This window comes from Salmo salar, chromosome ssa28 (genome assembly GCF_905237065.1).
Source record: "Salmo salar chromosome ssa28, Ssal_v3.1, whole genome shotgun sequence".
NCBI lineage: Eukaryota > Metazoa > Chordata > Actinopteri > Salmoniformes > Salmonidae > Salmo > Salmo salar.
The window spans coordinates 17,910,811-17,925,090 of NC_059469.1; the positions used below are offsets into that span (position 1 = coordinate 17,910,811).

General features: G+C 42.6%; 1 protein-coding gene across 8 annotated transcripts in view; it reads left to right on the plus strand.

Moving 5' to 3' along the window:
• The window catches only part of sdk2b (sidekick cell adhesion molecule 2b), a 431,587-nt gene that overhangs the window by 324,148 nt on the left and 93,159 nt on the right, over nucleotides 1-14,280 (plus strand). For all 8 annotated transcript variants that reach the window (XM_014179818.2, XM_014179822.2, XM_014179819.2 and 5 more), the window contains exon 3: nucleotides 9,745-9,851. In XM_014179818.2, the coding sequence (XP_014035293.1) occupies nucleotides 9,745-9,851 (107 nt within the window). The remainder of the gene's footprint in view (nucleotides 1-9,744; nucleotides 9,852-14,280) is intronic.

Consider the following 14,280-nt stretch of genomic DNA (forward strand, 5'->3'; position numbering starts at 1 on the left):
GGTGAGGATTAAATATTGACTGCTATTGATGTAAAAGATGATCAGGTCTTTAAGAGTTTATTCGGAAGATAACAGCTCTATTAACATTATTTCGTGGTGCCCCGACTTTGTAGTTAATTACATTTGCATGATTAGCTTAATCAGGTAATATTAGTTACAGAGAAATGATTTTATAGAATAGCATGTCATATCACTTAATCCGGCATAGCCAAAGACACGACAGTGAGCAAGACAAAGGAGCTGATCGTGGACTACAGAAAAAGTCTGTCCGAACAGGCCCCATTGACATCGACGGGGCTGTAGTGGAGCGGGTTGAGAGTTTCAAGTTCCTTGGTGTCCACATCACCAACGAACTATCATGGTCCAAACACACCAAGACGATCGTGAAGAGGGCACGACAACACCTTTTCCCCCCTCAGGAAACTGAAAAGATTTATCATGGGTCCCCAGATCCTCAAAAAGCTGCACCATCGAGAGCATCCTGACCAGTTGCATCACTGCCTGGTATGGCAACTGCTTGGCATCTGACCGTAAGGCGCTACAGAGGGTAAGGCATACGGCCCAGTACATGGGGCCAAGCTTCCAGCCATCCAGGACCTATATACTAGGTGGTATCAGAGGAAAGCCCAAAAAATTGTCAAAGACTCCAGTCACCCAAGTCATAGACTGTTCTCTCTGCTACCGCACGGCAAGCGTTACCGGAGCTCCAAGTCTAGAAACAAAAGGCTCCTTAACAGCTTCTACACCCAAGCTATAAGACTGCTGAACAATTCATCAAATGGCCACCCGTACTATTTACATTGACACCCCCCCATTTGTTTTTACACTGCTGTTACTCGCTGTTTATTATCTATGCATATCCACTTTACCCCTACCTACATGTACAAATTACCTTGATTAACCTGTACCCCCGCACACTGACTCGGTACCGGTACCCCTTGTATATAGCGTTGTTGTTATTTTATTGAGTTACTTGTTCATATTTTTTACCTTATTTTATTTGGTAAATATTTTCTTAACTCTTTCTTGCACTGCATTGTTGGTTAGGGGCTTATAAGTAAGCATTTCACGGTAAGGTTTACACCTGTTATATTCGGCACGTGACAAATACAGTTTGATTTGATTTGACAATAAAAAATAAAAAATGATCGCCAACACTGATCAATAGGCATAACACAAACTCATCCTTACGGTATTGTTGTTCTAAATTAAATCAATCTCTTCACCCTCATCATTCAGTTAGTCCTAATTTAAATTTGATTGTGAAGTAATTCCATCCATTTGTCATTCAGTGGGCTGGCATCGTTTGCTTCGCAGGATAGGATATGTTTTACATTATTCTAAAGGCCTACTGCAATATGTAGCATGTTTTCATTCCCCTTACAATACATTTGATTAGTAATAGAGTTATAGTAAATAAAACAGTCCCATAACAGCATCTTTTTAGAAAGTAAAATGTAAAAGAGAATGTTATCAATCTGAATGGTGCTGCTGATGAATAGACATAACACAAACTCATCATTATACTATTGTCTTTCTAAATGAAATCAACCCCTTCACCCTCCTTATTATTCAGTTAGGCCTAATTTAAATTCAATTGTGAAGTAAGGTGCACAATTATTGCCCATTCATCCATTTGTCATTCATTCAGTGAGGAGAGAGAAAGACACATTAGCACCTGGCTGGGTACCAACATCTTACAGTAAATTGTCTTGGCGGGTTAAATTGGGAATAGGTAAAAAGGCTCTTAATACTTTTCTGTTTGTGATTCAAAAATTTGGACAAATGAGCAGTGTAAAATACAAACATTTAGGAAAAGTCAGGGAAGGAGCAGGACATACAGTTGAAGTCGGAAGTTTACATACACCTTAGCCAACTACATTTCAACTGAGTTTTTCACAATTCCTGACATTTAATCCCAGTAACAATTCCCGGTCTTAGGTCAGTTAGGATCACCACTTTATTTTAAGAATGTGAAATGTCAGAATAACAGTAGAGAGAATGATTTATTTCAGTGTTTATTTCTTTCATCACATTCCCAGTGGGTCAGAAGTTTACATACACTCGATTAGTATTTGGTAGCATTGCCTTGAAATTGTTTAACTTGGATCAAATGTTTTGGGTAGCCTTCCACAAGCTTCCCAGATTAAGTTGGGTGAATTTTGGCCCATTCCTCCTGACATAGCTGGTGTAACTGAGTCAGGTTTGTAGGCCTCCTTGCTCGCACATGCTTTTTCAGTTCTGCCCACAAATGTTCTATAGGATTGAGGTCAGGGCTTTGTGATGGCCACTCCAATACCTTGACTTTGTTGTCGTTAAGCCATATTGCCTCAACTTTGTAAATATGCTTGGGGTCATTGTCCATTTGGAAGACCCATTTGCGATCAAGCTTTTACTTCCTGACTGATGTCTTGAGATGTTGCTTCAATATATCCACATAATTTTCCTCCCTCATGATGCCATCTATTTTGTGAAGTGCACCAGTCCCTCCTGCAGCAAAGCACCCCCACAACATGATGCTGCCACCCCTGTGCTTCACGGTTGGGATGGTGTTCTTCGGTTTGCAAGCATTCCCCTTTTTCCTCCCAACATAACGATGGTCAATATGGCCAAACAGTTGTATTTTTGTTTCATCAGACCAGAGGACATTTCTCAAAAGTACAATCTTTGTCCCCATGTGCAGATGCGAACCGTAGTCTGGCTTTTTTATGGTGGTTTTGGAGCAGTGGCTTCTTTCTTGCTGAGCGGCCTTTCAGGTTATGTCGATATAGGACTCGTTTTACTGTGGATATAGATACTTTTGTACCTGTTTCCTTCAGCATCTTCACAAGGTCCTTTGCTGTTGTTCTGGGATTGATTTGCACTTTTCGCACCAAAGTATGTTCATCTCTAGGAGACAGAAAGCATCTCCTTCCTGAGCGGTATGATGACTGCGTGGTCCCATGGTGTTTATACTTGGGTACTCTTGTTTGTACAGACGAACGTGGTACCTTCAGGCATTTGGAAATTGCTCCCAAGGATGAACGAGACTTGTGGAGGGCCACAATTATTTTGCTGTAGTTTTGGCTGATTTCTTTTGATTTTCCCATTTTCCCATGATGTCAAGTTGAGTTTGAAGGTAGGCCTTGATATACATCCACAGGTACACCTCCAATTGACTCAGATGATGTCAATTAGCCTATTTTCTGGAATTTTCCAAGCTGTTTAAAGGCACAGTCAACTTAATGTATGTAAACTTCTGACCCACTGGAATTGTGATACAGTGAATTATAAATGAAATAATGTGTCTGTAAACAATGGTTGGAAAAATGACTTGTGTCATGCACAATTTGGATGTCCTAACCGACTTGCCAAAACTATAGTTTGTTAACAAGATTTGTGGTGGTTGAAAAACAAGTTTTAATGACTCCAACCTAATTGTATGTGAACTTCCGACTTCAACTGTAGCTTAGCAAACGTCAGTGGCCGTTGGCCTATGGCGGTTCTAGTGTTACGGCTGACTCCCAATGTTGTTTACAGTACAACATTAAACAAGATTTTACAGTAATTTAAATCAGAATACAGCAGCATACTGTCATTTTATAGAAATAACACCTCCACATTGTTTTATATCTTCTTTCGGATCATTGGGACGCTAGCGTCCCACCTCGACAACATCCAATGAAATTGCAGAGCGCCAAATTCAAAATACAAAAGTAGTAATATTAAACATTCATAAAAATACAAGGGTTATACAGCATTCTTTAGCTTAGAATCTTGGTAATTGAACCGCTTTGTCCGATTTACAATAGGCTTTACGGCGAAAACATAGCATTTGATCGTCTGAGGACAGCGCCTCACCCACTTCCTGCATTAACATGAATTCTTAACCTGCACAGGTGTCACAAAACTCAAAAATAGCGATAAAATAAATCACTTACCTTTGAAGATCTTCATCTTTGCAATCCAAAGGGTCCCAGTTACACAATGAATGGTCGTTTTGTTCGAAAAAGTCCTTCTTTATATCGCAAAAATGTCTGTTTATTTGGCGCGTTTGATTCAGAAATCCGCCTGTTCCAACTTGCCCAACATGCCTACAAAGGAATCTAAAAAGTTACCTGTAAACCTCGTCCAAACAATTCAAACAACATTTCTAATCCAACCTCAGGTACCCTAATATGTAAATAATCGATCAAATTTAATCAGAATATACGGTGTTCAATACCAGAGAAAAAGAACGTGGGGCACGCACTCATTCACGCACGCCAAAAGACTAGAGTCCTTCTGAGGGATACTTTGAAAGAATACGAACACTTCTTAATTTTTCAAAAAACAAGCATGAAACAATTTCTAAAGACTGTTGACATCTAGTGGAAGCCATAGGAACTGCAATCTGGGTCCTAATTATTAGACTTTCCCATCGCATTGAAAAGTCCAATGACCTCAACAACAACAAAAAATCCTGGATGAATTGTTTCTCGGGGTTTCGCCTGCCAAATCAGTTCTGTTATACCCACAGACAATATTTTAACAGTTTTAGAAACTTCACAGTGTTGTCTATCCAATGCTACCATTGCATATCCTAGCTTCTGGGCCTGAGTAACAGGCAGTTTAGTTTGGGCACATTTGTCATCCAAACTTCAAAATACTGCCCCCTAGCCCAAAGAAGATATATTTACTTTATTTTTACTGCAACTTTAGGCAAAGTGCAGAAATGTATTCTAGGCAATAAACATATAGTATTTGTATTTGTATTTAGTCAATCTCTATGCCCATTGACCTGGTGGCTCAGCAGGAACTTCAAGAAGCTAGAAATCAAGAGGTTGTGAGTTCAAAGGTTGAGTCCCAAGTAAGCAGCATACTGTCCATTAACACCTTAATTTAGCTGTAAAAAAATACAGTAACTAGTTGTAGATTTGAAAGTTAAGTATTCTTAATGACATTTGACATCTTGGCTTTCACATGTGCTCAAATCTTGTCACATGTAATTTCATGGTATCACATGTTGAAATGTTGCATCCCCATGTTGTCCAAAAAAATTCACATGAGATCATGTTTTCATATGTGCTCAAACGCTGTCACATTTCTAGTGTCATGGTATCACATGTTGACATTTTGCATCCTCATTTATTTCACAATAACTTCACGAAATTGTGTTCTCACATGTCCTCACATGTTGTCACGTGTAGTTTTAGGCTTCCATGTGCAGCAGGTAGACATTCAGATTGCACGGCTGAGTAGGTAAGAAACTAAAGAGAGGTTGACAGAGAGCCAGGAGGGGGGAGGGAGTGAATGAAGGAGGAGGAGAGGAGGAGACAGTGATTGACAGGTGCCTGGGGTAATGGGGGGGATCAGGGATGGGAGGAGCCAGAGAGGGCTGTAATAACCTGTCCGTAATGAGGTATCAAACCATATTAGTTCTGGGGTTAGCACAGAGCAAGACCAGCCAACTGGACTAAATTACTTCTGATGTGAAGTCTATTAGTGTTAATGGCCTAATTAGGAGCGATTGTTAAGCTAGTGACGTTAGTGAGGCTTCTTCTTGTTGTGTTCGCCAGGTCAATTAAGATCGGCTAGCGCAAGTAAACAGAATGGGTGTTTTGTATGTACTGTATGTAGTGCAGCATGCTATGGAAGTAGCAAATTGAATCAGAGGGATCCCCTGCAGTAATGCGGAGAGTGAGGTAGAAAGAGAGGGGGGAGGGATAGGTAGAGGAGGAGAGAAAGCTGACAAGTGATGTTTTGTGCTCAGCAGTCTAACCTTGCGGAGGAATGTGGAGAATTCAGTCTTGAGCCAGAACCTTCAGGGTGACTTTAGCCCAAGTTTCCTCCCCCTTTCCCTCTCTCTCTATAATGAATACAATTAACCTTTGCGGAGCTCAGTGCGGTGTGCGTGGCGTCCAGCAGGTTGGGGGAGTCAGCAGGGTGCAGGGATGTTGGAGAGTGATTGATTGATGTTCCATTGGACAGTTACTCTGTGTCATGTCCCCCTTTAATTGGCCTGGGGAGGAGTGGAGGAGTTGAGAGAGGGATGGAGAGAAAAGGAGAAGGGATGGAGAGAGGGAGGGAGGAGAGAGGGATGAAGAGAGGGATTGGGAGAAGGATCGAGAGAGAGATGGAGGGAGGAGAGAGGCATGGAGAAAGGGATGGAGAGAGGGACGGAGAGAGGGATGAGAGAGGGATGGAAAGGGATGGAGAGGAGGAGTAAAGAGAGGGATGGAGAGAGTCTGAAAGGGTGACACTACCCTTACAGGAAAACCAAATGAATTTCACGTGGTCACGTGTCATTTAATGTGAAGTTAATGTGATAAAAAATATGTGAACCCTTGTCTTCCAAAAAGGGTTCTTCTGATCAAAACAGTTAGTGGTAGAACCCTAACCCTCCGCAAAAAAAACACTTTGGAAACCTTTTTTCTAAGAGTGTATTGGAGGGCAAGGTCCAAAGTCCCTTCTATCGCATCTTCTTCTTGTAAGGAGGAGAGAGGAGGAATCAATGATTTGAGAAGCAGCCATAGTGCATCCAAAAATTACAAGAACATCTAGAAAAATAGTTGTGAATGAAGCCCGTAGGAATGCTAGTGGGCATAGAAACATAGCAGTCAACAGGGTCAGTAAGGGTTAATATTGACATTACTGGTCCTCTTCTCTAGCCAGTTCCAGACAGACCTTGTTCTCTTTCTTTCACCAGAGGATGTGCATTTAGCTGGCCTGCTTGTTGTCTATTTCCTCTCCCTTCCCCTTCCCTCCCTCTCTCCCTCCCTCCCCTCCCCTCTCTCTCTCTCGCTCTCTCTCTCTCTCTCACTCTTTTTCTCTCTCCTCTCTCGCTATCTATCTATCTATCTATCTATCTATCTATCTATCTATCTATCTATCTATCTATCTATCTATCTATCTATCTATCTATCTATCTATCTATCTATCTATCTATCTATCTATCTATCTATCTATCTATCTATCTATCTATCTATCTATCTCTCTTTTCATCGTATCCCCTCTGTCTTGGCGTGTCTCTTTACCTTTCCCACTCTATTGTGTCTATTGATCTTAATCTGAGGTCAATAGCTTTTTAAAGCACCAAGATCGAAACTCCAGATGATCCTCCTCTATCCTCCCTTACTTTCTCTCCTCTCTCGCTCTCTCTCTCCCTCCCTCTCTTTCCCTCATCCCTCTCTGTCTCTGTCTCTGTCCCCCTTTTCTGCAGCATTGATCCGCAGGGTCGGGGAGAGCTTTCCCACTACAGTAATTTGTAGCCCAAGGTCACCAGGTTATGTACCTTTATATCTATCTGTCAGATCGCAGACAGGAACCGCTTGGAACGCTTTCAAAGTTAAGTGAGTAAGTGGCGTGACTGTGAAGAAAAGGGTTTAATTTACTGGAGCTATTTAGAGCCAGAGCTCAGATCATAACTTTTAGATTGTGTAATCTAATTTAACTCAGTATTAACATGTTACTGTGTGTTTGTTAAATGTTATGACAACTTTTCAGGGCAGAATGACATCATTTTGAAGACTTGTCTTTTAACATGACTGATGAAATGAAGGTGTTAAAGATGGGTCTGTTAAATGTTTCTGAAATACCAGCACATTACAGCCCTGGTTACATATACAGGTGTTGTGAACAGCTCCCCCTATTGGTTGTGTGGTGTAACTCCAGCCTGGCTCCAAGAAGAGAGTTGCAATAGCACCAGTATTTTATGTCAACAATCTCTGATTATCACACTGAGAGTTTGTGCAGGAAAATGTATAGACCAGACACTCTCTTTGTTTTGAAAAAAAGTGTTCCTGTACAACACTGTGAGGGCGCTCAGGGACAGGCCTCATTTATTAAGCATCCTGAGGTTGAAGAGGCGCTGTTGTGCTGCCTTCTCCACGGTTTAACCATTGTAACTCCTCGGCGATGTGTACACTGAGGAACTTGACGTTTTTGACCGTCTCCACAGCGGCCCCGTTGATGAGGATGGGGGTGTGCCCAGCTTGGTTCCTCCTGAAATCCACAGTCAGCTCCTTAGTTTTGCTGACATTTATGGAGAGGTTGTTTACCTGGCAGCACATAGTCAGAGTGCCTACCTCCTTTCTGTAGGCTGTCTCGTTGTTGTTGGTAATCAGGCCTTCTACTGTCGTGTCGTCAGCGAACTTGATGATGGAGTTGGAACTGTGTGAGGGAGTAGAGAAGGGACTGAGGACACACCCTTGTGGTGCCCCCGTGTTGAGGATCAGTGTGAAGGAGGTAATGTTGCCGACCTTCACCACCTGTGGATGGCCCGTCAGAAAGTCCAGGACCCAGTTGCATAGGGAGATATGTCACTTTGGTGTAGTGGAGTCTGGCTCCCTGAGCAATCTGACCAAAGCTCCAGGGCTTGTGTTTGATTCCAGTTTCAAACACATCGAGGCGAGACAAGGGACTCTGACCGTTCCAAAGTTTCCTATTACTCACCAGTCACCACGGAGAGTTCAGATGCTTTCTCTGCATTTCTCCTTTTGTGGTAATTTCCTTGTGTGATATCCCCCACTTTCATAGCAGACATTTACTGTACCCAGACTTAGAGAGCATGGCTTACTAAGTGTGTGTTAGTGCTTTATCATTAATTTGACATTATTACTATGTCCGGCTAAAAGGGGTATGGTATTGTATATTATGTGTTTGGGTGCCCCCACATGGGGAGGAGTAGGTACTGCAGCTCTATGGGGTGTACAGTGAACTGAAGATTCTCAATTGTACACTCCTCGCTTCCTCTCTCATCACCTCCTTCACAAAACCCATTGGAGGAGAAGGTCAGAGGGAGGGACCTTTACCAGCCAATGTATTTTGAGGAGGAAAGAGGAGACAAGGAGTATGCAATTGAGAGGAGGGTGTGGGTGGGCTGGTGGCTGCTGGATACATAAGACCTACATTGTTATTGTTGTTGTTGTTGTGCTTGTTGTTGTTTTTGACTCTCTAGGGTCTGCTTCAGTAATACATTCAGGAATAGATGAGGAGGTATATGTAATCCCACAGTGTGTGTGTGTGTGTGTGTGTGTGTGTGTGTGTGTGTGTGTGTGTGTGTGTGTGTGTGTGTGTGTGTGTGTGTGTGTGTGTGTGTGTGTGTGTGTGTGTGTGTTTGTGTGTTTGAGTGTGTGTTTGAGTGTGTGTTTGAGTGTGTCTTTGAGTGCTACTCTAATCTCTTGGGGGTAATTTCCCTCTGGGAATAGATGAACTTGAGAGTCATTATCATCAGGCTGTATGTAGGCTCATTTCTCTCTCACTCTCTCTCCCTCTCTCTCTCTCTCCCTCCCTCTCTCTCTTTTTTTTTCCTTAACTCTGTTTAATTGTCTCCTCTTTCTGCAATAGCACAGTTGCACCTGATTTGTTGAATGTACATATCTGTGGTTCTGATGTGGGTGTATTGTGTGTGTTCCCGTCATGTCGGTGTATTGTGTTCCAGTCATGTGGGTGTATTGTGTGTGTTCCCGTCATGTCGGTGTATTGTGTTCCCGTCATGTCGGTGTATTGTGTGTGTTCCAGTCATGTGGGTGTATTGTGTGTGTTCCCGTCATGTCAGTGTATTGTGTTCCAGTCATGTCGGTGTATTGTGTTCCCGTCATGTCGGTGTATTGTGTTCCAGTCATGTGGGTGTATTGTGTGTGTTCCAGTCATGTGGGTGTATTGTGTGTGTTCCAGTCATGTGGGTGTATTGTATGTGTTCCAACTCTCTGATGAGTGTGTATTGGAGATGTTCCAGATAGCTAATGTGTGTGTGAATGTGTGTAATGTGTGTGCGTTTTGCAGGTACCTGATTCCATCCCTGGATCGTTCCCATGCTGGCTTCTACCGATGTATCGTCAGGAATCGTGTAGGAGCCTTACTACAGAGGAGGACTGAAGTACAGGTGGCATGTAAGTGACCGTGTGTGTGTGTGTGTGTGTGTGTGTGTGTGTGTGTGTGTGTGTGTGTGTGTGTGTGTGTGTGTGTGTGTGTGTGTGTGTGTGTGTGTGTGTGTGTGTGTGTGTGCAAGTGGAAATAACTCTGATATTGATTGTAGGTAGTGTGTGACTATCCCCCTGACAGTGTGACTGTATCCAGATAGGTGCCCTTGCTAGGAGCTGTGGGAGAGTGGGCCATCTGCGTCAGGGGGTAAAAGATCTACCTGCATCTCATTTACTGAGCGTTTGTCCCCCCAGACAGCTGTTCCACTCAACCCGCTCATTAGATGGATTATGTTGTGCTGTTGTTTTTAACTTTTCACCATTTTATAATATGACTCCCACTTATTTTATTCCCTTCTTTGTCAACAACATCTGTTAGTCTCAGAGAGTTTTGAATATGTATCCATAAATTCAGATTGAAGTTAAAGTACTCCCCTCCCTAGCACTCATTCTACTCTTATCACCACTGTATTATTACACTGCAAGCAGGCAGACTGGTGTGGCGGTCAAGACGGTGTCACGGGGAATGTATTTCCCTTTAATCTCACAGTGCGTTGGCCCCTACTTGTCCCGTGACACTAGATGGACCCCCCTTCAAGCTAATCAGCAGTCATTCTGGCTGCAACATTTTAACTGTAATTCATATATTTCATATATATTCTATCGCAAAAATGTTGATGAAGGCCTTGGGTAACTTTAGAATATGATTTATATTTTATTTCAAATAACACAATAGCATTTTCATTAGTTTATGTTACTGTAGGCTATATGTAAAAAAAATTATAAAATAATTTTAAAAATACACACATTTCAAGTGTTCAATCAATTTTATTCATTGAGTGAACTATGAAACAGAAAAAATATGTGTTGGAATATGGTAACAGCTTTTTTTATAATAATTTAAATAAAAATATAAAAGGATCCCAACCACCAAGACGCACGGTCAAAAGACGCACGGTCAAAAGGCGCACGGTCAAAAGACGCACAGTCAAATTATGAAAACACCAGTAGCCTAAACATCACTATAGGCACCAAGTGGCCTTGATAAATAGTGAAACTCAGCACAAAATCAATAATGTCGTTATAATACATATAAATGTCTATGGCAGCAGTCAAAAATAGTCACTTATATGCTTATATTGTCTACATCTTCACACAACGGCATCAGTTGGATTTCATTTAGCTGGGTAGCCTAGTGGTTAGAGCATTGGGCCAGTAACTGAAAGGTTGCTGGATTGAATCCCCTAGCTGACAAGGTACACATCTGTCATTCTGCACCTGAGCAAGGCAGTTAAGCCACTGTTCCCTGGGCGCCGAAGACGTGGATGTTGATTATGGCAGCCCCCGCACCTCTCTCATTCAGAGGGGTTGAGTTAAATGCGGAAGACACATTTCAGTTGAATGCATTCAGTTGTACAACTGACTAGGTATCCCCTTGTCCCTTATCCCTTGTCCTAAAAGTTGACACAATTTTCATAACTTTCACTTTGACATACCTTTGTTTGGCTGTGGTGTATAATAGTCAAACTCTTTTTCTTTATTGTGTTCCCGTTGTCTTGTTGTTCTTCAACAATAATAATATTGCCTTATTTTGCGCAGAGGGAGGGAGCACCCATCTCACTTTGTTCATGGTGCTGGCCAGACTTGTTTTCTTTGCAAGCAAATTTTTCAACAATCATAAAAGTTAATTAATTGTCCATGGTGACATTTCTCCTCTTGTCGACATAAAGTTCCCCAAGCCTCATCATCACATTCTCCGACCCTTGCTCACCTGCTGCCCGATGTGGATATTTTTCCTGAGATTGAAAGCTGTTCAGCATGTACAATTACACACGCTCTCACTGTATGGCCTACTCCAACTAGTCCAGAGTAGACTAATAAGACTGCTGGGATTCAGTTGACTGATATAGGATACATGCCACAAAGGGGGTGACACTCTAGACCCAAACTGCTATAGACCTATATCTATCCTGCCCTGCCTTTCTAAAGTCTTCGAAAGCCAAGTTAATAAATCGATCACTGACCATTTCGAATCCCCCGTACCTTCTCCGCTGTGCAATCCGGTTTCCGAGCCGGTCACAGGTGCACCTCAGCCACGATCAAGGTACTAAACGATATCATAACCGCCATCGATAAAAGACAGTACTGTGCAGCCGTCTTCATCGACCTGGCCAAGGCTTTCGACTCTGTCAATCACCACATTCCTATCGGCAGACTCAATAGCCTTGGTTTCTCTATTGACTGCCTCGCCAGGTTCACCAACTAGTTTGCAGACAGAGTTCAGTGTGTCAAATCAGAGGGCATGTTGTCTGGACCTCTGGCAGTCTCAGTGGGGGTACCACAGGGTTCAATTCTCGGGCCGACTCTTTTCTCTGTAAATATCAATGATGTTGCACTTGCTGCGGGCGATTTCCTGATCCACCTCTATGCAGACAACACCATTCTGTATACTTCTGGCCCTTCTTTGGACACTGTGCTAACTAACCTCCAAACGAGCTTCATTGCCATACAACACTCCTTCCATAGCCTCCAACTGCTCTTAAATGCTAGTAAAACCAAATGCATGCTTTTCAACTGTTTGCTGCCTGCACCTGCCCGCCCGACTAGCATCACCACCCTGGACGGTTCTGACCTAGAATATGTGGACAACTATAAATACCTAGGTGTCTGGCTAGACTGTAAACTCTCCTTCCAGACTCATATTAAACATCTCCAATCCAAAATCAAATCTAGAATCGGCTTTCTATTTCGCAACAGAGCCTCCTTCACTCACGCCGCCAAACTTACCCTCGTAAAACTGACTATCTTGCCGATCCTCGACTTCGGCGATGTCATCTACAAAATAGCTTCCAATACTCTACTCAGCAAACTGGATGCAGTCTATCACAGTGCCATCCGTTTTGTTACCAAATCACCTTATACCACCCACCACTGCGACCTGTATGCTCTAGTCGGCTGGCCCTCGCATCATATTCGTCGCCAGACCCACTGGCTCCAGGTCATCTATAAGTCTATGCTAGGTAAAGCTCCGCCTTATCTCAGTTCACTGGTCACGATAACAACACCCACCCGTAGCACACGTTCCAGCAGGTATATCTCACAGACCATCCCCAAAGCCAACACCTCCTTTGTCCGCCTTTCCTCCCAGTTCTCTGCTGCCAGTGACTGGAACGAATTGCAAGAATTGCTGAAGCTGGAGACTTTTATTTCCCTCACCAACTTTAAACATCAGCTATCTGAGCAGCTAACCGATCGCTGCAGCTGTACATAGTCCATCTGTAAATAGCCCACCCAATCTACCTACCTCATCAACATACTGTTTTTATTTACTTTTCTGCTCTTTTGCACACCAGTATCTCTACTTGCACATCATCATCTGCTCATTTATCACTCCAGTGTTAATCTGCTAAATTGTAATTCTTCGCTACTATGGCCTATTTATTGCCTTACCTCCTCACGCCATTTGCACACACTGTATATAGACTGTCTTTTTTTCTACTGTGTCAATGACTTGTTTATTGTGTTATTGGCTTGTTTATTGTTTATTCCATGTGTAACTCTGTGTTGTTGTCGTCTGTGTCACAGTGCTTTGCTTTATCTTGGCCAGGTCGCAGTTGTAAATGAGAACTTGTTCTCAACTAGCCTACCTGGTTAAATTAAGGTGAAATGAAAAATGAAAAAATAAAAATAAATAATAATAATTAAGATGATAATTTGAATGGATCAATACAATAGAAGGGCCCGCCCTATTCTTCATTCACAGTTGGTGATTACATCATTTTGCATTGTTCGCTTCCCCTCGCTCATCAAGTCACCCATTCTCCCCCATCATACTATACTTCATTTATTGAATCTCTTGTTATATGTGTGAAATTAGTTTCGTTATAGTTTAGGTTCACTTTCGAGGCAATTATCGGGGGGATTATCAGCTGGGCACTGCACTTTCAACTGTCTGAAGGAGCAGAGCAGGCCCTACTGTTGGAAGGAGGGCCAACGGGGGAAAACCATTTTAAAAAATGACATGCTCTCCTAAAACTGGGTGTAATTCCAGTTCTGTTTGTGATATTAAGATTCTAACACCGACAGTGTGTTATATAGACTTATTTCGTAAAAGTCAAGGTTGGTAGGGGGCATGACTAAAAAAAAGAAATCATGAGCCGTCAAAATGACTGCTTTAGCGGTTCTAGTGTTAACACGCCAGGGACATGTGACTGCTTGTGACACAATTTTGCATCTGACTGAACAATGTATCCAATCAGGCATGAGGGTGGAATAGAGGACCAAGCGCTCCCAGGGGTATAGTCACTGATGGTGTCACACAAACACACACCCGTATCCCTCCACCTCTCTCTCCCTCTCTCTCTCTCTCTCTCTCTCTCTCTCTCTCTCTCACACTCTC